This window comes from Pristiophorus japonicus, unplaced genomic scaffold (genome assembly GCF_044704955.1).
Source record: "Pristiophorus japonicus isolate sPriJap1 unplaced genomic scaffold, sPriJap1.hap1 HAP1_SCAFFOLD_112, whole genome shotgun sequence".
NCBI lineage: Eukaryota > Metazoa > Chordata > Chondrichthyes > Pristiophoridae > Pristiophorus > Pristiophorus japonicus.
Window position 1 is genome coordinate 451,905 of NW_027250777.1, and position 21,356 is coordinate 473,260.

Below are 21,356 nucleotides of genomic sequence, written 5' to 3' on the forward strand. Positions count from 1 at the left end.
TTAAATTCAGACCGAAACCACGCACTGAAAGAAAAATAAGGAGAGGGAAAGAAACATTGGATTAAGAGAGAAATATTTATTAAAAAACTCCACCAATAACTAAAAACTGAAGGAATGAGACTCCACAATTGGAAAAGTTAATTTTCAGTGCCGGGTAGTTTGTTTGGCAGTAATTAACATTTACCCGGCCGTTACAAGGGTACTTACACTGGAACGGGCATGTGTAAATCATTTTTGGTGAGTTTCTTATCTACAATGTCATTACAGCAACTTGACGCCATTTACTCCCTTTAAATGCTGAGTCAGATGGTGAAATGGTTTTACGAGGAAGCTTTGTGAGGAGCTGGGTATCTTAAACAGGAACTTCCAGATTTCCACATTGAACAGCAGGGTCCCTGAATGTTGCTGTCCGATTTGCTCACAAACGAAGGTGGGCACTGGAAGCCTCACCATTAATTAGAACAAAATTCGATCCATGACATCAGTAAATGGAATGTTCGGACTCTACATCCTGGCAATATTGATCAACAAACTATAAGTAAAAAGTTTGACACTGAACCACATAAGGAGAAATCAGGGCAGGTGACCAAAAGCTTGGTCAGAGGTTTTTTTTAAGGAGTGTCCTGAAGAGGAAAGAGAGGTAGAGATGCGGAGAGATTTAGGCAGGGAATTCCAGAGCTTATGACATCGGCAATAGAAGGCAAGGCCATCAATCTTTGAGCGATTATAATCAGCGATGGTCAAGAGGACAGAATTAGAGGAGTGCAGATGTCTCCTGGGGGGTTGTGGGGCTGGAGAAGTTTACAGAGATAGTTGGCGAAGCCATGGAGGGATTTGAAAATAGGAATGAGAATTTTGAAATTGAGGCGCTGCTTAAGCGAGAGCCAATGTAGGTCAGCGAGCACAGTGGTTGATGGGTGAGTGGGACTTGGTGCAAGATAGGACACGGGGAGCTGAGATTTGGATCACCTAGTTTATGTAGAATGTGGGATGCCAGCGAGGAGTACGTTGGAACAGTCAAGTCCAGAGGTAACAAAGGCATGGGTGAGGGCTTCGGCTGTGGATGAGCTGAGGTAAGGGCGGAGTGGGCGATGTTACAGAGATAGTAATAAGCGGTCTTAGTTATGCTGTCAATAGGTGGTCGAAAGATCAACTCTGGGTCAAGTATGACACCAAATTTGCGAACATATTGTTCAGCCTCAGATAGAAGTGGGGGAGTGGGATGGAGTCAGTAAGAGGGAATAGAGTTTGTGGCAAGTCCTAAAACATTGGCTCCGGTCTTCCCAATATTCAATTGGAGAACATTTGTGCCCATCCAGAATGGGATGTGGGACAAGGAGTCTGACCAATTCGAGACCATGGAGAGGTGAAGCTGGGTGTCATCAGCGGACATGTGGAAACTGAGATGATGTTGCCAAGGGGCAACATGTAGATGCGAAATAGGAGGGGGCCAAGGAGAGATCCTTGGGGAACGATGCGGGGGTGGGAAGAGAAGCCGATGCAGCTGATTCTTTGGCTACGATTAGATGAGAATGGAACCAGGCGCACGTAGTCCCACCCAGTTGTCTATGATGGAGAGACGTTGGAGAAGGATAGAGTAGGCAACCGTAGCAAAGGGCTGCAGACAGGTCAAGAGGGACCAGGAGGGATTGTTCTCCTTTGGCACAGTCACAAAGGATGCCATTTGTAACTTTGATGAGAGAAGTTTCAGTCCTGTGGCAGGCGCAGAAATCGGATTTGCGGGATTCAAACATGGAATTGTGGGAAAGATGGGCACGGATTCGGGAGGCGACAACGCATTGAAGAGGTTTCGAGAGAAGAGGGATGTTGGAGATGGGACAGTAGTTAACACGGACGGAGGGGTCGAGGGTTGATTTTTGAGCAGAGGGGTGATGACGGCTGATCAGAGGGACAGGGGGAACGTACATGAGGAGAGACAACCGTTAACAATATTAGCTAACATGGGAGCCTGAAAAGGAAGTTGGGTGGTCAACAGTTTGTTGGGAATAGGGTAAAGGGAGAAGGAAATGGGTCTCATGGACAGGATGTGCTCAGAGAGGTCATGGGGGGAGATGGGAGATAAAGTGGAGAAGGTGTGAGCTCAGGGCTCGGGCAGTTGGACTTTAGAATAAGTTTGTCCCGGTGGGCGAGTGAAAGGAAGGGAAGAGGCAGAGGTGGCCGAACGAATGGTCACAATCTGAGAGACAAAGAAGTCCATGATCTCCTCACACTTAGTGTCGGAGGGTGGAGACATGGGAGAGGGGTTTAAAAAGATGGTTAACTGTGGAGAATACAAGCCACATTTTATATTGACAAGCCAGAATGATTGTGGAATAGTGAGCAATGTTTGCAGACGGGAGCAGGACCCAATAATGCTTTATGTGATCTAGCCAGATCTGGTGGTGAATGACTAAACCAGTTATCCTCCAGATCCAAATAATGTTGGTGAGCTGCAGGTGAAAATATCCACATGGGGATATGATGCATGCGGGCTTAGACTGCTTCAGTATCTGAAGAGTTGCTCATGGACATAAGAACATAAGAACATAAGAAATAGGAACAGGAGTAGGCCATACGGCCCCTCGAGCCTGCTCCACCATTCAATAAGATCATGGCTGATCTGATCATGGACTCAGCTCCACTTCCCTGCCCACTTCCCATAACAGCTTATCCCCTTATCGATTAAAAAACCGTCTATTTCTGTCTTAAATTTATTCAATGACCCAGCTTCCACAGCTCTCAGAGGCAGCGAATTCCACAGATTTACAACCCTCTGAGAGAAGAAATTTCTCCTCATCTCTGTTTTAATTGGGTGGCCCCTTATTCTAAGATCATGCCCTCTCGTTCTAGTCTCCCCCATCAGTGGAAACATCCTCTCTGCATCCACCCTGTCAATCCCCCTCATAATCTTATACGTTTCGATAAGATCACCTCTCATTCTTCTGAATTCCAATCAGTAGAGGCCTCTAGAAGCGCCCATGGTGTTTCTTTCCTTCAATATTCAATATCTGACATTGTAATCCCAGGTACACGTGAAGCGATACCCTTACCCAACAAACTTATAACGAGCTCAGGATAGAAAATGATTTTGAGTCACATTCCTTACCCGGTAAGAGAGGAGAACAGGAAGGAAATGGAGCTCGAGAGGCAGAGGGCATTAAAGATGAAGACTGACAGGGAGAAATCTACCAGACAAGGAACTCGGGATTGTGTGAAAGGGGTCTGGACAATGAGAGTGACAGTACGAGGGGGAGTGACTGAAACAATGTGACCGAGATTTTGCTAAAGGCCATAGTCGGGCGATAGAAGGAACAACAGGGCTGGATTGGGATCTGCAGTACAGGAGATTCAAGTAAAAATGGCACTTTAATCCGCAATATATCCTTTTATTTTACGCCGTGTGCTTCTGGTTACATTTGCCATGGGATATATGAAACTTAACAATCGTGGTTCTGTCATTGTGCATTTCATTGTTCCAAAAGATACTCAGTTGGACAATGTGTAATGTTGCATCAGCTTAATGAGTGTTATAGATAAACGTCACATGGGACCAAAACCTGTTTGTTCAAGAGTCTGTAAGTAATGTCAGTGGGGATGTGATCTAATTGTCCCACTAGGGGTTTGCTCGAACGATATTAACCCAAAACGTTATCTTCATGAACTGGCTATTGGAATCTGAACAGCTCTTTACAGCACAAAAACAAGTCATCTTCAAAAATAAATGTTTTTTTATCGAATTACGGAGATCGAATTGGTGTATTACCCTATCCTGGCAGCAATTGGAGTACCTGGTGGGTCATTATCCACACCTCTTTTGTCAGTAACAGAACATTTGCTGTTTGTGCTGTGAGGCTGGTAGAAGTAGAATGTTGTTCTTCAAATTTAATTACATTGAGAGCCTTCCATTCTTGTCTGGATGGTAAATGCACAGAGTAACTCATCCTCGCTCTGTGCTGAACTGTCGAGTCCAGACACCAAATGTGTCCTTGGTGCTCCCAGGCCAGGCCAGGGTAAAACACGCAGGGTGCCACTGCTGGGTGTAATCCATTGATTCCTGGTGGAAAGCTCGCCTGTTGTGGAGATCGGGTTAGGAAGGGCAGGGTGGGATTGTCGTGTTTCCCAAAGTCAGACCACCTGCAGTCCCGGAGAGTGGATTGTGGCTGTGTGTCCCAGGGTGTGTCTCAGGGAGAGAGGATTGAGTCTGTGTATCCAGCGTGTGTCTCAGGGAGAGAGGATTGAGTCTGTGTATCCAGCGTGTGTCTCAGGGAGAGAGGATTGAGTCTGTGTATCCCAGCGTGAGTCTCAGGGAGAGAGGATTGAGTCTGTGTGTCCCAGCATGTGTCTCAGGGAGAGAGGATTGAGTCTGTGTATCCAGCATGTGTCTCAGGGAGAGAGGATTGAGTCTGTGTATCCAGGGTGTGTCTCAGTGAGAGAGGATTGAGTCTGTGTGTCCCAGCGTGTGTCTCAGGGAGAGAGGATTGAGTCTGTGTATCCCAGCGTGTGTATCAGGGAGATAGGATTGAGTCTGTGTATCCAGCATGTGTCTCAGGGAGAGAGGATTGAGTCTGTGTATCCAGCGTGTGTCTCAGGGAGAGAGGATTGAGTCTGTGTATCCAGCATGTGTCTCAGGGAGAGAGGATTGAGTCTGTGTATACCAGCATGTATCTCAGGGAGAGAGGATTGAGTCTGTGTGTCCAGCGTGTGTCTCAGGGAGAGAGGATTGAGTCTGTGTATCCAGCGTGTGTCTCAGGGAGAGAGGATTGAGTCTGTGTGTCCAGAGTGTGTCTCAGGGAGAGAGGATTGAGTCTGTGTATCCAGCGTGTGTCTCAGGGAGAGAGGATTGAGTCTGTGTGTCTAGCATGTGTCTCAGGAAGAGAGGATTGAGTCTGTGTGTCCCAGCTTGTGTCTCAGGGAGACAGGATTGAGTCTGTGTATCCCAGCGTGTGTCTCAGGGAGAGAGGATTGAGTCTGTGTATACCAGCATGTGTCTCAGGGAGAGAGGATTGAGTCTGTGTATCCCAGCTTGTGTCTCAGGGAGAGAGGATTGAGTCTGTGTATCCAGCGTGTGTCTCAGGGAGAGAGGATTGAATCTGTGTATCCAGCATGTATCTCAGGGAGAGAGGATTGAGACTGTGTATCCAGCATGTGTCTCAGGGAGAGAGGATTGAGTCTGTGTATCCAGCGTGTGTCTCAGGGAGAGAGGATTGAGTCTGTGTATCCAGCATGTGTCTCAGGGAGAGAGGATTGAGTCTGTGTATCCAGCATGTGTCTCAGGGAGAGAGGATTGAGTCTGTGTATCCAGCATGTGTCTCAGGGAGAGAGGATTGAGTCTGTGTATCCAGTGTGTGTCTCAGGGAGAGAGGATTGAGTCTGTGTGTCCCAGCGTGTGTCTCAGGGAGAGAGGATTGAGTCTGTGTATCCAGCGTGTGTCTCAGGGAGAGAGGATTGAGTCTGTGTATACCAGCATGTGTCTCAGGGAGAGTGGATTGAGTCTGTGTGTCCCAGCAGGAGCCAGTGCCTTCAGGAGCACAGGCGACACACAGAAGGCGCATCAGATGAGCAAAACATGGAGCAGAAACTGTCCTCCTGACTTAAAGGTAAATTTGTGGGTTCCTCTCAAATGTTCAATTCAGATCATTATTATGATTTTGGAAAATGGCTTTTGTCGACATGTTTTGTGTTTGATGTTTAAAGTATGTTGAGGACCAGTGGGAAAAAGATGACGGCTTGCTTCAGTCCATGTGTGTTATTGTGGAGACGGTGCTCAGTCTGTGCAATACGGTTCGGGAGGAGTTTATCTGGAGGACATGAGTGAGAGCTCACGGTGATCTATTCTTACACAGCGCGGATTGTGAGATTTATCTTATTCCCAGGTGCCCACTGCCCCGTGTTTTGCTCGAGCCTTGTGCTGAGATATGAAGCCTGGATCTGGTTATAACTGGAGCATGCTGCTGCATTACATTCCTTGACATATTGTGTCATAATGCATTCACATTGCTCCACTGGAAAGCTAATCTCATTAATAACTTATAGATCGCGGGCAACAACTCAACACCAGGCTCGTGTTCCCAATGTATTTGCTGCAATCAAAATCTCTGGCATTGTGTGGGTCAAGTCATTCGCTTTTTTAAGTACATTAGCATTTAAGTCAAATTTCGTGTCACTTAACCTGTACTTCCTGATTTAACTGGTCTTGTAGCCTTTCGCTTTTAAATTTGGCGATGTCCTGCCCCGCAAACCTCGCAGTGTCAGAATCGACAAATAAATGTAATTTCCAGGATCCCAAGTGAAGACTCAGCTGTTGGATGAGGGGTCACGGAGCCAACGCTACCAGAAATGAAACCCCGGCATGAGCCCCTTCGTATGAGGAGACAAGGGGCGAAATAACGAAATAAAGCCACTCACAGCCCGTGTACATCGGTTAAACTGATCGGTGGTTTCTCAGCCTGGTTAGTGATTTCACTGTTTCTTTATCTCTCCTTCTCGCAGTGAACCTGATGGCGATTGTGATCCTGTCCCGGGGAAAGTGCGGTCTCTCCAAATGCATCACTCGCTACCTGGTGGCCATGGCGACGGCGGATCTGACGGTGATTGTCTTTAATGTGATATTACTTCGGATGTCTGTGCTGTATTGGTGGAACACTTTCCTGTACTACACTCCTGTGTGCAGATTCATTCACTTCCTGGCTCAGACTGCCACAGACAGTTCTGTTTGGTTCACGGTCGCTTTTACCTTTGATCGGTTTCGAGCCATTTGTTGTCAGAAGCTGAAAACCAAATATTGCACCGAGAGAACCGCAGCTGTGGTTATAGTGACTTTGAGCGCACTGTTCTGTTTGAAGAATGTCCCTTGGCCCTTCGTGTATGCTCCTTATTTTACAGCTAATCACATACCGCGGGGTTGCCGTGTATCAGTACAGTTTTATGCTGCACCCACATGGAGAGCTTTCTCTTGGTTTGAACAGCTGTTAACCCCAGTGCTTCCCTTCTGTGTGATTTTATTGTTGAATGCTCTCACCGTCAGACGCATTTTAGTGGCCAGTCGGGCCCGAAGGAACCTCCGGGAAGGCAGCGATGGTGGGAATGACCAGGACCCTGAGATGAGGAACCGCAGAAAGTCCATCGTTTTACTATTCGCAATATCCGGCAGTTTCATCCTGCTCTGGATGACAACGGTTGTATATTTCTTATTGTATCGTATCCTAGGCATCTTTAATTACAGAACGTTTTATAACCCTTTGGCAACCTTTGAACACGCGGGAACTATGCTTCAGCTCCTGAGTTCCTGCACGAACACGGCCATTTACACAGTGACCCAGAGTAAGTTCAGGGAGGAGATGATCAATGCACTCAAATATCCCTTTACACTAATTGGTAAATTAGTAAAATAAAGCAAACGGTTGCTGTGAAACCGGACCTGATTCCCCGATTATCACAACTCATCTCCAGATGAGAATTACCATCTATATATACAAAAGGGCCTCGGCAACAGGGCCAACAATATATATTTTACATTACTGTCTTGTCTTAAATTATAGCAACAGTTAATTTAAAAATATTTGAGCATAATAATACCAGCAACCGATTAGCATTATTAATACATATTCCTGTTTCCTAGCATGTTTACAAACCGGCCTTGGAGAAACCGGGCCTCAACGCAATGAACCCGCAGCAAGGGCTGCCAATTAGTGACGGGATATTTGTTTGCACCGCAAAATGATTCTTTCCAGTGAGAAAGCAGATTGCTTGTTTCCGTGAACATTTCACCTTTCATCCTCGCTCTCCCTCTATACCAATTCGCTGAATCACTGGGATGTTTTTCCATATTCAAATCAGCTCGATTCAACATTCTATCTGAGCGCTAGGTTTAAGGTTCAATTAAAGTTCAATTAAAAAAGGCATTTGAGATTTTGTTTCACACAGTGGAGATGAAATAGTTCTTCCATACTGCTGAGAAACTTGCTCAATTTCGAATTATTTAAAATGTTACTGTTAAAACTCAGTTATGCTGAAATAAAATACAAAAGTTGCTTTTGTGTGTTCCTTGTTAAACTGTCCGCCGACGGAGGAAGATTTACTCGCATTACAATTGCTAGAATAATCAATTTGAGGTATTGGTTGGGGGAAGAATATTGGCTGGAAAACCTGGGAGAACTTCCCAGCTCTTGTTGAATAATGTCATATTTCACAGACAGCTGAGCGGAGGTATAAGGCCTCGGTTTTTCTCATCTCCGTGCTGCCCCTTGGCGATATCCTCCGAAAACACAATGCCAGGTTCCACATGTACGCTGACGGCACCCAGCTCTCCCTCACCACCATCTGTTTCCTCTCCCCCATTGACTCAGATTGGTCACACTACTTGTCCCACATCCAGTACAAAATGAGCAGAAATTTCCTGCAACAAAATATTGGGAAGACTGAAGCCATTGTCTTCGGTCTGCATCACCAACTCTGTTCCCTCGCCACCGACTCCATCCCTCTCCCTGGCAACTGTCGAAGGCTGAACCAGGCCGCTCACAACCTTGGTGTTGTATTTGGCCCCAGATGGGTTTCTGACCACATATCTACTGCTTCACCAGACCGCCGACTTCCATCTCCATAATATCGCTCGACTCCACCCTGTCTCAGCTGGTCTGCTGCCCAAACTCTCATCCATGCCTTTGTTACCTCCAGACTTGACAATTCTAACATTCTCCTGCCCAGCCTCCCATCATCCACCCTCCATCAACTTGAACTGATCCAAAACTCTGCTGCCCATAGTGTAACTCACACCAAGTCCCGGTCACTCATCACCTCTGTGCTCGCCGACCTACATTGGCTCCCAGTCCGAAAACCAAAAAGCACCTCAGAGAACATAGGCCGCAGTACAGCAATTAAATGTCAGCCGAGATGATGTGAAAATTCCCACGTGTGGATATTTGAAACCGCAGCCTTTTGACTCTGTTGTGCAATTTCTAGCACTGAGCCAGAGCTGGCACTTGGTAAGGTGATGGTGGGACTTCAACTTAGTGCTGCGCAGGCCAATTTAGAGCACAGTTCAGCAGCAGGCTGTACTCGAGCCGAATATAAAGACGATGTATTACCTTCCCTAATGGTAAACCAGTTGGGCTTTTACAGCAATCCAACAGCTTCATGTCACATTAAAGGAGGAGGCACTCTGCTATTTCCCATCTGCATGCTGCCCCTCAGCGACATCATCTGAAAACACAACCTCAGCTTCCACACGTATACGTCAATTGTAAAATGATCCTTCTTGTTTTCCAATCCCCCGTCTGTCCCAACTCTCTAACCACCTCATACTAGATAGCTTCGAGCTCTCTGTGCTTCTCCAATTCAGGTCTCCTGCACATCACCGGTTACAGTTGCTCCATCATTAGTGGTTGTGCCTTCAGCTGCTGAGGCCTGAAAGCTCTGGAATTCCCTCTGGAAACCTCTCCGCCTCTCTACCCCTCCCCCTTCATTTAAGGTACACCTTCAAATCTACCTCTTTTACCAAGCTTTCCGACTTTATCCTTACGTTGCTCGGTGACAAATCTTGTTTGATAATCACTCTCGCAAAGCGCCTTAGGACGTTTTACTACAATAAAGGCGCTGTATAAATGCAAGTTGTTGAGGTAGTAGAGACATTGTACCGGATAAAATAGATAAAAAGGAGGGGATAAAACATTTGTCAGCCTTCAATGTGGAACAATCATCGGCTGGGCTGCATCCCAGGGTTTGCTCAGTGAAGTAAGGGTGGAGGTTCCAGAGGCTCTTGTCACCATCTTCCAATGATCCTGGAACAAAGGAACTAAATTCCAGGTGTCAAAACTATTCACCGTATTTATTAACAACTTCAAGGATGGCACAGCAAGTCATATCTCCAAATGTGTCGTTGGCAAAAAGTTCGGCAACTTTGTTGGCAGTGTTGATGGAAGCATTAAATTGCTCGGGGCCATCGATAGATGAAGTGAATGCGCTAAACTGTGGCAAATGGATCTGAATGTAATAGGAGGCCACCCACTTTGGGCCTAAATAAGATAGAAAAGGGCATTTTCTAAATGGTGAAAAGCTGAGAATAGTGGCAGTCCAAAAAGATCTGCGGGTCCATTGATATAGATCATTAGAGAGTCATGGACAGTGCAGAAAATAATCAACAAGGCTAATGCGATGCTGGCCTTTATATCTAGAGGCCTAGAGTACAAGGGAACAGAAGTTATACTGCAGCTACACTAAACCCTGGTTAGACCACAGCTGGAGCACTGCCAGCCATTCTGGGCATCACACCTTAGGAAGGATATATTGGCTTTGGAGGGAGTGCAGCGTAGGTTTAGCACAATGATACCCTCACCCCATGTTTTACATTCCAAGGATAGATTACACAAATGAGGTTGTACAGACCGGAATGTGCAGGATATTAAGGGGAACTTATAGGGGTAGATTGAGATAAAATATTTCCGCTGGTTGGGGATTCTAGGGCTGGGGGAATGGAGTAAAAATGAGAGCCAGATATTTCGAGAGTGACATTAGGAAACAATTCAACACACAGTGTGCTCGCTGTTTAGAACTCTTCCGCAAATGGCAAATGCTGTTCGGTCAATTGTTAAATTTAAACCTGAGATTGATAGAGTTTTGTTAAGAAAACATATTAAGGGATCTGGGCCAGAATGCGGGTACATGGAGTAAGGTCACAGGTCAGCAATGGGCTCATTGAATCGTGGATCAGGCTGTCGGAGCTGAATGGCCTTCTCCTGTTGTCGCGTTCTCGAGGAGAGATGAGAGTGACTGTCTTTGCCATCACGGCAGCATTTGACCGAGTGTAGTATAAAACTTGAGTTAGGCCACAGCTAGAGTACTGCGTGCAGTTCTGGTCACTGCATTAGAGGAAAGATGTGATCGCACTGGAGATGGTACTGAGGTGATTTACGGAGTTGTTACCCTGGACTGGAGCATTGTAGCGATGAGGAAAGCTTGGATAGGCTAGGTTTGTTTTCGTTGGAACGGAGGAGACGTTATTGAGGTGCGTCAAATTATGAGGAGCCTCGGTCGAGTGGTTAGGAGGGATCTATTTCCCGTAACAGAGGCGTCAACAATAAATGGCATAGATTTAAAGTAATTGGTAGGAGGTTTAGAGGGGATTTAAGGGGAATTTTCTTCACCCAGACGGTGGTGGGGGTCTGGAACACTCTGCCTGAAAGGGTGGAAGAGGCAGAAACCCTCACCACATTTTCAAAGAGCTTGGATGTGCACTTGAAGTGCCGTAACCTACAAGACTACGGATCAAGAGCTGGAAAGTGGATGTAGGCTGGATGGCTCTTTGTCGGTCGGTGCGGACATGATGGCCTCCTTGCGAGCTGTAAATTTCGATGAATCTATGAATGATCAAGGAGCCCCAGTAAAACTGAAGTCAATGGGGATCAGGGGTAAAACGATCCCCTGGCTGGAGTCATACCTTGCACAAAGGAAGATGATTGTGGTTGTTCGAGTCCAATCATCTCAGCCACAGGACAGCGCTGCAGGAGTTCGTCGGGCAGTTTCCTTGGCCCAACCATCTTCAGTTGCTTCATCAATGACCTTCCCTCCATCATAAGGTCAGAAATGGGGATGTTAAGAAAATAAGAATTAGAAGCAGGAGTAGACCATTTGGCCCCTCAGCAACTGGGCTTCCATCTCACGGGAGCAGCGTGTAGCGGTTAGCGAGTAGGTGACGAGGTTTGGGGTTGATGTGTGTCGCTTTCAATCTTTAAAATTTCCCCAAGCAAAGAAATGGTGAATCCAACAGTTTGCGAAGGATTACCTCATGGCCAATGCCAAGCACAAAAAAGTCTCTCAGCATTTGTTCTAGGAATCCCTCAAATTTGCAATGTACTGTGAGACGTCTTAATTCGGCGACATAGCTCGCCACTTCCTTACCCTCCGACCGTTGGCACGTGTAGAACCGATACCTCGACATCAGAACGCTTTCTTTAGGATTTAGATACTCCCGTACCAGCGTACACATTCTTCATAGGATTTAGTTGTTGGTTTCACCAGAGCTAGAAGATTCTTCATGAGGCCATTGTTTGTTGCCCCACAAACGGTAAGAAGGGTCGCCCTTTATTTGGCAGCGTTCTCATCCCCTTCCAGCTCATTGGCCACGAAGTATTGGTCGAATCTCTCCACGAAGGCTTCGAAATCATCCACTTCTGAGAACTTCTCCATGATACCAACTGTTCCTTGCATTTTTGCGTGCTTGTTCATTGTCTCGTCGCCAATTGATACGCTCATAATAAAGGATGAAACTGAGTACTGTGATCAGTGAGTAAGTGTGAACTTAGCTCCTTTAATAAGACTCCAGAGTGCAGGTACCTCACGGAAGACATGCTTATATACCGTGTTCCCAAGGGATGCTGGGATCCCTTACGACTCCAATAGGTAGGCCCTCTGGTGGTGGTGTGATACAGGTGGCCAAGGGTTAAATACATCACACAAGGTGTGTACAGAAATCAACCATCAAAAGCCCTTTCATTAACCACAGGGGTTTCCTGCAATTTTCTGATCGCAAAGTTTTTTCAGTCTTTGTCCTTAAAATTGCAGACGCGGAAATTGGGGAGTTTAATGATTTTGAAAGGAGAACATTGTTGTTTCGTGCATTTCTGGTCAGAGAAATATTTGTGAAAGGAACTTTTTGCAGAGAGAGGGATTGAGCATTTCAGCTTGTTGCTGAACACTTCTCTCTGGGCACTGAGCTAAGCAGCAGTTTTGTCGTGTAGTGGATATCACATTTCCCTCACACGTGAAAAGTTCCTGGTTCAAATCTGGGCAGAAACATTATTTCTCAAGCAAAAACTTGTCTGCAATAAAATTGAATAAAAGCTGTTTTGAATACCTTGTTGCATGAGCAATGAACATTTAAAACCAGTCTTCTCAAATACAGATTGTGTAAAATCAGATCGGGGATAAAACTTCATCAAGGATTAAAATTTCATGAATTATTAAAGTTCAGTTATTGAAGTTTTGACTGTCCCTGTGAGCATTTCATTCATTCTGTGAAACAATGCTCTCAGTTTACACCAGCAGATCTAAGCTGCTTTTGAAACCACAAACAACTCATTAATTATTCGCTTTTCCCCAGTTCCAGAGCTCAGAGGGTTATTGTCCATCCCTGGGATGCAAGCTATCTCAGACCCGGGCCAAAGGTCCCCGTGCACCGAGCACAGGCTCAGGAAAACCCCGGGGGAGAGGATATCCCGGTCACTGGGCCTTCCAGCAACACTGAACAAGCGCCCGGTCTGAAACTTTCCAGAGTAATAACTTGTAACTGGAGCATCGAACAGTAAGGACGGCCGAGTGGTCAAAGGCGCTGCTTTCATTATTTGATTAAATTATCAACTCTCCCTCAGTTCACAATTTTATCATTGTGCAAAAGAAGGTCATGGGTTCATTAACGATGTTTACCCACGAAAGCAACATAAAAGTTTAAGGAAAAGTAATCACCCAACGTGGGGCTCGAACACATGACCCTGATTTTAAAAATCTCATACTCCACCGACTGAGCTAGCCGGGCTTTGCCACATCTACCCTGTCAATCCCCTGCAGAATATTGTCCATTTCAATGCGATCACCTCTCATTCTTCTGAACTGCAGAGAGTATACAGCCCATTCTACACAATCTCTCAACTTAAGACAGTCCTCTCATCCCAGGAATCAATCTGGTGAACCTCTGTTGTACCACCTCCAAGGCAAGTATATCCTTCCTCAGATAATGAGACCAAAACTGTGCGCAGTACTCCAGGTGTGGTCTCACCAGGGCCCTGTACAATTGTAGCAAGACTTCCTTACTCTTGTACTATGGGCTGTATATTCGGTACTGTGGGCCGAATATCCTGTTTCTCTGCTGATTCTACGGTTGTATAAAAAGTTATTGAATTTTAACAGTCAATCAGCAAACATATTTGTATTTCCTTCAGTGTGCAACACATGTGGGTGGATTAATGATGATTGAAACAATTATTCAGTATCTCACAGACTTGAATTATTTTTGTCAACTTGCTCTGTAAAAATGCTTTCTCTAACCAGGAATCAGACCCAGACCACGGCAGTGAGAGCACTGAATACTAACCACTAGACTACCAGGGAACACTGCTTGCAGCCTCTGCGATAGCTTTAAATATAGTCAGCTTACAATCACAGCTGAAAATTGTGCGGTGACACGGGGTGCAACTGGATTTGCTGGGAGCAGCGTGGAGGCCCCGACCTGCGTGAGAACACCAGCGGCAGGTCGGGGCCATAAAAGGAGCGGTGAGCGGCGGCCTGGGAGCAACGTGGTGGTGTACCACGGCAAGGTACAGCGCGAGCTGTTGCAGGAGGGCGACGGCAGCGAAGAGTGATGTCATCAAAGTACAGGTCGGTGATTGGAGCGTGGGCAGGAACAGCAGGAGCAGCGAGAGACTGTGGAGGGATGTGATCGAGGCCCAGGGGCGGCGTGAGTTCAGGGCCAGTGGTCCAGGGGCAGCACGGGCCAGCCCACACTGTGATATGTGTGGGCACTGGGTCCATGCAGCAGAGCTGGTCTCCAGTCGTCTTGGATAACCCTTGCCACTGTACCAAGACCTCGCTCTGTCAAGCCTGTGTGATGGCTGGTGTGCAACGGCCACCACACATTAAAAAAATCCATGCACAGGCATCTACCACACTTCAACCTGCAGTTCGGGACCTGGAATATTAGGTCCATCATTGAAACACCAGTGAACTCATCCTTTTTTGGCGTGGAAGCAAGTCATCCTCGCTTCGAGGGACTGCCTATGATGATGATGAACTGATTTGCGGCAATCCGCGGGCAGCAGGTGATGAAAGCGGGCGTGAGAGGGTGAGTGACAGGTGGGCACTGCTTCTGATGCTGTCTGACCCACGGTGGGTGTGGCCGGGGATTTTAAAGCCCTTTCATTGCACCAATGCAGGGTAAATGGAACTGTGTTTCAGGAACCTTCATGTATACAAACATGGGCACTCTGCACTGTTGACCTCGTGGTGCAACGGTAGTGTGTCTGACTCTAGATCAGAAGGCTGCGTGTTTGTCGGGGTCAATGTACTTTTCCATATTGTTCTTCCGTAATTGAGATTTACTTTGCTGTATCACAATTTACTTTCCCACCCATCTTTGTATCATCAGCAAACTTGGCTCCATTACACTGGGTCCCTGTATCCCTGGGATAGGGAAGGGAAGACACACCGGAGAAGTGTGAGCTTGTGGACCGGAGAAGTTGCAGCTGCTGGAGCTGTGCGTGTTATCGGGGAGGGACGGGGGGAGAGCCCGCCGAGCGACCGGAGAAGCTGAGAAGCTGCTGTGCTTTTCATCGGGTTTGACACTGTTTAAAAATGGCAGAGTGCCAAGTTTTCTTTCCCTACTGCCCATGCGCGAAGGTGCCGGCAGTGTTTTCGGCACAGGCATTTGGCTCCGCCCCCCACTTCACCATCGATACCACGCCAGGACTCCGGGTACTGTACACAGCGGCCAGGATGGGGCGAGTTTTTCCCCGAGCCGTTTCCAGCGAGCAAAGTCGGTGCGCTTGAGGTCAGTGCGCCGACAAAACTGCTTGGAGAAAATCTAGTCCTTGAAGAGTAAGGAGTACACTGAAGGAAATACAAATATGTTTGCCGAGCAACTGTCAAATTTTAATAACATTTTATACAACCGTCAAATCAGCAAAAAAACAGGGCACTTGCCCCAGAGTACCTAATAAAAAACCCACAGTACAAGAGTAAGGAAGTCTTGCTACAATTGTACAGGGCCATGGTGAGACCACACCTGGAGTACTGCACACAGTTTTGGTCTCCTTATCTAAGGAAGGATACACTTGTCTGGGAGGTGGTACAACAGAGGTTCACCAGATTTATTCGTGGGATCAGAGGACTGTCTTAAGTTGAGAGATTGTGTAGAATGGGCCGATACTCTCCGGAGTTTAGAAGAATGAGAGGTGATCTAATTGAAACACACAATATTCTGAAGGGGATTGACAGGGTAGATGCTGAGAGGTTGTTTCCCCCGGGCTGGAGTGTCTAGAACCAGGGGGCACAGTCTCAGATTAAGGGGTCGGCCATTTAAGACAGAGATGAGGAGGAATTTCTTCACTCAGAGGGTTATGAATCTGGAATTCTCTGCCCCATAGGCCTGTGGATGCTGAGTCTCTGAATATATTCAAGGCTGCGTTAGATAGATTTTTGGAGTCTCGGGGAATCAAGGGATCGGGAGATCGAGCGGGAAAGTGGAGTTGAGATCAACGATCAGTCATGATCTTATTGAATGTTGGAGCAGGCTTGAGGGGCCGTATGGCCTACTACTGCTCCGATTTCTGATGTTGTTACCTGTGCTGGCTCTGTGAAAGAAATTTCCAGTTCGTCCCATTCCTCAGCACCCTGCAAAAGATTCTTTTTCAACAATATTTCCCTTTGGAAAGTTAATATTAAATCTGCTTCCAAAACCCTGTCAGGCAGAAAAATATTCACATTAATTTTATACAGTCCCATTTTAAACAGGCTTTGCAAGTCATGAATTATTATCCATTCTCATTTTACAAACAGCATTTTAGGACATTGATTTAAAATGTTTGGTGCCTGTGACACCAGCCATTGATAGATTTAGTCACACACCATCCGACTTGGAAATATATCAGTCGTTCCTTCATCGTCACTGGGTTAAAAGCCGAGAACTCCCTCCCGAAAAGCTCTGTGGGAGCATCTTCACCACACGGACTGCAGCGGTTCAAGATGGTGCTCACCACTATTGTGTTCCTCACACAGATGAGGCTGCACACAGAGAGATTAAAGTAACAGTGACCTCAGTCTTTAATAAGACATTCCAGTGTGAGGAACAGGCCTCAGGGGCCGGCTTAGAAATAGTGCTCCCAAGGGATGCTGGGATCCCTTGGGACTTCAGGGGATGAGCTCCCTGATGGTGGAACATGGGAGTGCATGCTTTACAGATACACAACATCACTCCCCCGCAAATTCAAATGAAAACTATTTTCAAGGTGAGGCGGTCGGGAGCCTTTCTTTCCCTGGTGGACCGCCTCGGTACAAATGTCTGTTCTGGTGTGTTGGCTGCGCCCTCGCTGGGCTGGCATGTTGTTATCCCTGCAGGTCTGCTGGGTGAGCCTGGCCTTGCTGGTCTGTTGGGCGTGATGGGTTCGATTTCCTGGTCCGGCGTGGTGTTGTTGATCCTTTGGGTGTGTGTTGTGGGCTCGAAAAAGGTGGTGTCTGCTGTGGGTTGTTCAGGGCAGTCTGTTAACCGCAGCCTCATTTGTTCCAGGTGCTTTCTGCAAATTTGTCCATCGTCCAGTTTAACGACAAACACCCTATTCCCTTCTTTCGCTATCACCATGCCTGCGATCCACTTGGGACCATGTCCATCGTTTAGCAAAAACACAGGGTCATTCAGATCAATTTCTCGTGACACAGTGGCGCGACCATCGTTTACATTTTGCTGCTGCCACCTGCTCTCTACCTGATCATGCAGGTTGGAGTGAACCAGCGAGAGTCTGGTTTTAAGTGTCCTTTTCATGAATAACTCAGCCGGGGGCACCCCTGTGAACGAGTGGGGTCTCGTGCGGTAGCTGAGCAGTTCTCGCGACATGCGGGTTTGGAGTGAGCCTTCTGTGACTTGTTTAAGGCTCTGTTTGATGGTTTGGACTGCCCACTCTGCCTGCGCATTGCAGGCTGGTTTAAGCGGGGCCGAGGTGACATGTTTGATCCCGTTGCGTGTCATGAATTATTTAAATTTGACACTGGTGAAACATGGACTGTTGTCAATGACCAGTAGGTCAGGCAGTCCGTGGGTGGCAAACATGGGCCTCAGGCTTTCAATGGTGGCGATGGCGGTGCTTCCCGACATTATTTCACATTTAATCCATTTTGAAAAAGCATCCACTACCACCAGGAACATTTTACTGAGAAACGGGCCCGCATAGTCGACATGGATCCTCGACCATGGTCTCGAGGGCCAGGACCACAAACTTAGTGGTGCCTCTCTGGGCGCGTTGTTCAACTGAGCACATATGCTGCATTGCCATACACAGGATTCTAAGTCAGAGTCGATACCGGGCCACCACACGTGGGATCTGACTATCGCTTTCATCAATACTATACCCGGGTGTGTGCTGTGGAGATCCGAGATGAATGTTCCCTGCCCTTTTTTGGAGGCACTACGCGGTTACCCAACAACAGGCAATCTGCCTGAATGGACAGCTCGTCCTTTCGCCGCTGGAACGGCTTGATTAGCTCTTGCATTTCAACGGGGATGCTGGCCCTGCTCCCATGCGGTACACAGTTCTTTATTAGGGACAGCAGAGAACCTTGGCGGGTTGTGACAGGTGATTTATAATTTCCAAACGCTGCCATGACCATCAACACGTCTGCGGGCTACGCCACCATCAACAAGTATGCAGGCAGCACCATTTCCACCCCTGTGATGGGCAATAGTAGCCGACTGACAGCATTCTCACAGTTCTTGGTGCCTGGCCTGTGGCGGATGGTATAGTTAGAGGCTGATAGCACGAGTGCCCACCTTTGTATGCGGGCTGAGGCATTAGTATTTATCCCCTTGTTTTCAGTGAACAGGGATGTGAGGGGCTTGTGATCGGTTTCCAGCTCAAATTTGAGGCCAAACAGATACGGATGCATTTTCTTTTCCACCAACACACACACTAACGCCCTTTTCTCAATCAAACTATAGGCCCTCTCGGCCTTAGACAAGCTCCTGGAATAATAGGCGACAGGTTGCAACTTCCCCGCAACATTAGCTTGTTGTAATACACACCCGAATCCGTACGACGCTTCACTTGCTTGCACAAGTCTTTTACACCGGTTATACAATACAAGCAGCTTGTTGGAGCATAAAATGTTTCTGGCTTTCTCAAAAGCAGTTACTTGTCTTTTTCCCCATACCCAGTTCTCACCTTTGCGCAATAACACATGTAGGAGCTCTAAAAGGGTGCTTAACCCTGGTAGGAAGTTACCAAAATAGTTGAGGAGGCCCAGAAACGGCCGCAGCTCCATGACGTTCTGTGGCCTGGACGCATTCCTGATAGCCTCTGCCTTGGCATCTGTGGGCTGAATGCCATCTGCTGCGATCTTTCTCTCCAAATACTCCACTTCTGATGCCATGAAGACACATTTCAACCTCTTCAGCCACAGCCCTTCGCGATCCAGTCGCTGGAGGACCTCCTCCAGGGTTTGTAGGTGCTCAGCAGTGTCCCGGCCCCTGACCAATATGTTGTCCTGAAAGACCACTGTGCGTGATACGGACTTGAGTAGGCTCTCCATGTTTCTCTGGAAGATCGCTGCAGCCGACCGAATTCCAAACGGGCATCTGTAGATGAACAGTACCTTGTGCAGGTGAGGCTCTTCGAAGACTCCTCCAGCTCCTGCGTCATGTAAACCGAAGTCAGGTCGAGCTTGGTGAATGTCTTGCCTCCTGCCAGCGTCGCAATTAGGTCGTCTGCCTTAGGTAGCGGGTATTGGTCCTGGAGCGAGAAACGATTAATAGTTACTTTATAATCGCCGCAAATCCTGACTGTGCCATCACTTTTGAGTACTGGAACAATCGGGCTGGCCCACTCGCTGAATTCCACTGGGGAAATGATGCCCTCGAGTTGCATCCTGTCCAGCTCGATTTCCACTCTCTTCCTCATCATGTGAGGTACTGCTTGCTCCTTGTGGTGAATGGGTCGTGCCTCTGGGACCAAGTGGATCCGCAACTTTGCCCAGGAAAAGTTTCCAAATCCTGGCTCAAAAAGGGAAGGAAATGTTTTAAGAACCTGGATACATGAGGCCTCATCGACATGTGATAGCGCTCAGATGTCATCCCAGTTCCAGTGGATTTTGCCTAGCCAGCTCCTTCCAAGCACTGTGGGGTCATCGCCCGGGACAATCCAGAGTGGCAGTACATGCACCATACCCTCGAAGGTGACTTTGACTATGGCGCTGCCCAGGACAGTGATAAGCTCTTTGGTGTATGTTCTCAGTTTCGTGTGGATGGGGCTCAGGGCTGAACTGAATGCCTTGTTGCATCACAATCTCTCAAACATATTTTTACTCATGATGGATTGGCTGGCGCCAGTGTGCAGTTCCATGGCTACGGCTAAGCCATTCAATTATACGTGCAGCATAATAGTTGGACATTTCGTCGAAAATGTGTGCACCACGTGTACTTCAGCATCTGCCTCCTCTCTCGAAGGCTCTAAATTGCTTTGATCCACCATGGACCGATCTTCCTCCGCCACATGGTGGTTAGCAGGTTTTGCAGAGCTTGCAGCTCATTTGCAAGCTCATTGGAGGTGCTCCATTGTTCCACAGCACTTGCAAACATACCCTTTGAAGCGTCATGAATATGCTGAATGGAAGCCTCCACAACGCCAACAAGCTGTGAATTGCCTTGCATTTATTCTTTGTTGGGGACTCTGAGTCATCTGGATCACCTGAGCCCTGCTGGCAGTTACAAACTCGTGGGTTCTGCCCTGTACATTTCTGCTCGCAAACACAGTTCCAGTTAATTTATGAACATTGCTAGCACTTGTGTGCTGAGAGATTTGTTGGGTGTTATCACTGGTGGACATAAACACCTGTACTGTCGCAATGGCCTTATTGAGGGTCGGTGTCTCTCCAGTCAAAATTTTTCATAGGATGCTCTCTTGGCCAATGCCCAGTACAAAAAAGTCTCTGAGCATTTACTTCGGGCAGCCATCAAACTCACATTGTCCTGCAAGTTGCATGAGCTCGGCGACGTAGCCCGCCACTTCCTGACCGTCAGATCGCTGGCACGTATAGAACCGATACCGCTCCATCAGCAAGCTCTCCCTCGGGTGAAGATGCTCCCGAACCACGGTACACAGCTCCTCATATGACTTATCTGTGGATTTCACCGGAGCCAGAAGATTCATCATGAGGCTGCAGGTCGGTGCCCCACAGACTGTGAGGAGGATCGCTCTCCTTTTTGCAGCGCTTCCTTCTCCATCCAGCTCGTTGGCTACAAAGTACTGGTCTAGCCGTTCGACATCGGCTTCCCAGTCCTCACCCTCCGAGAACTTCTCCAGGATGCCCACAGTTTGCTGCATCCTTGCGTTGGATTCGTATTCTCGTCGCCAGGTATTGTGTTCCTAACACAGATGAGGCTGCACACAGGGAGGTTAAAGTAACAGTGACCTCAGTCTTTAATAAGACACTCCAGAGTGAGGAACAGGCCTTGGGGGCGGGGTTATATACAGTGCTCCAAAGGGATGCTGAGATCCCTTGGGACTTCAAGGGATGAGCTCCCTGGTAGCGGAACATGGGAGTGCATGCTTTACAGATACACAACAACTACCAGCTTCTCAAGGGCAATTAAGGTTGGGCAATAAATTCTG

At 47.4% G+C, this 21,356-nt stretch overlaps 1 protein-coding gene across 1 annotated transcript; it reads left to right on the forward strand.

Annotated features, from left to right (window-relative positions):
• Nucleotides 1-983: 983 nt before the first annotated feature.
• On the forward strand, nucleotides 984-7,391 carry LOC139241614 (probable G-protein coupled receptor 139). The gene is made up of 3 exons (XM_070870065.1): nucleotides 984-1,029; nucleotides 6,034-6,105; nucleotides 6,490-7,391. Exons 1-3 carry the CDS (start codon nucleotides 984-986, stop codon nucleotides 7,389-7,391), a joined length of 1,020 nt encoding a protein of 339 aa, XP_070726166.1.
• Nucleotides 7,392-21,356: the final 13,965 nt, after the last annotated feature.

Coding starts and splice junctions, on each gene's coding strand:
- LOC139241614 (XM_070870065.1), top strand. CDS start 984: ATGTGGGATGCCAGCGAGGAGTACGTTGGAACAGTCAAGTCCAGAG. Junction 1,030..6,033: donor TGGAACAGTCAAGTCCAGAG/GTAACAAAGGCA, acceptor AATAACTTATAG/ATCGCGGGCAACAACTCAAC. Junction 6,106..6,489: donor ATCAAAATCTCTGGCATTGT/GTGGGTCAAGTC, acceptor TCCTTCTCGCAG/TGAACCTGATGGCGATTGTG.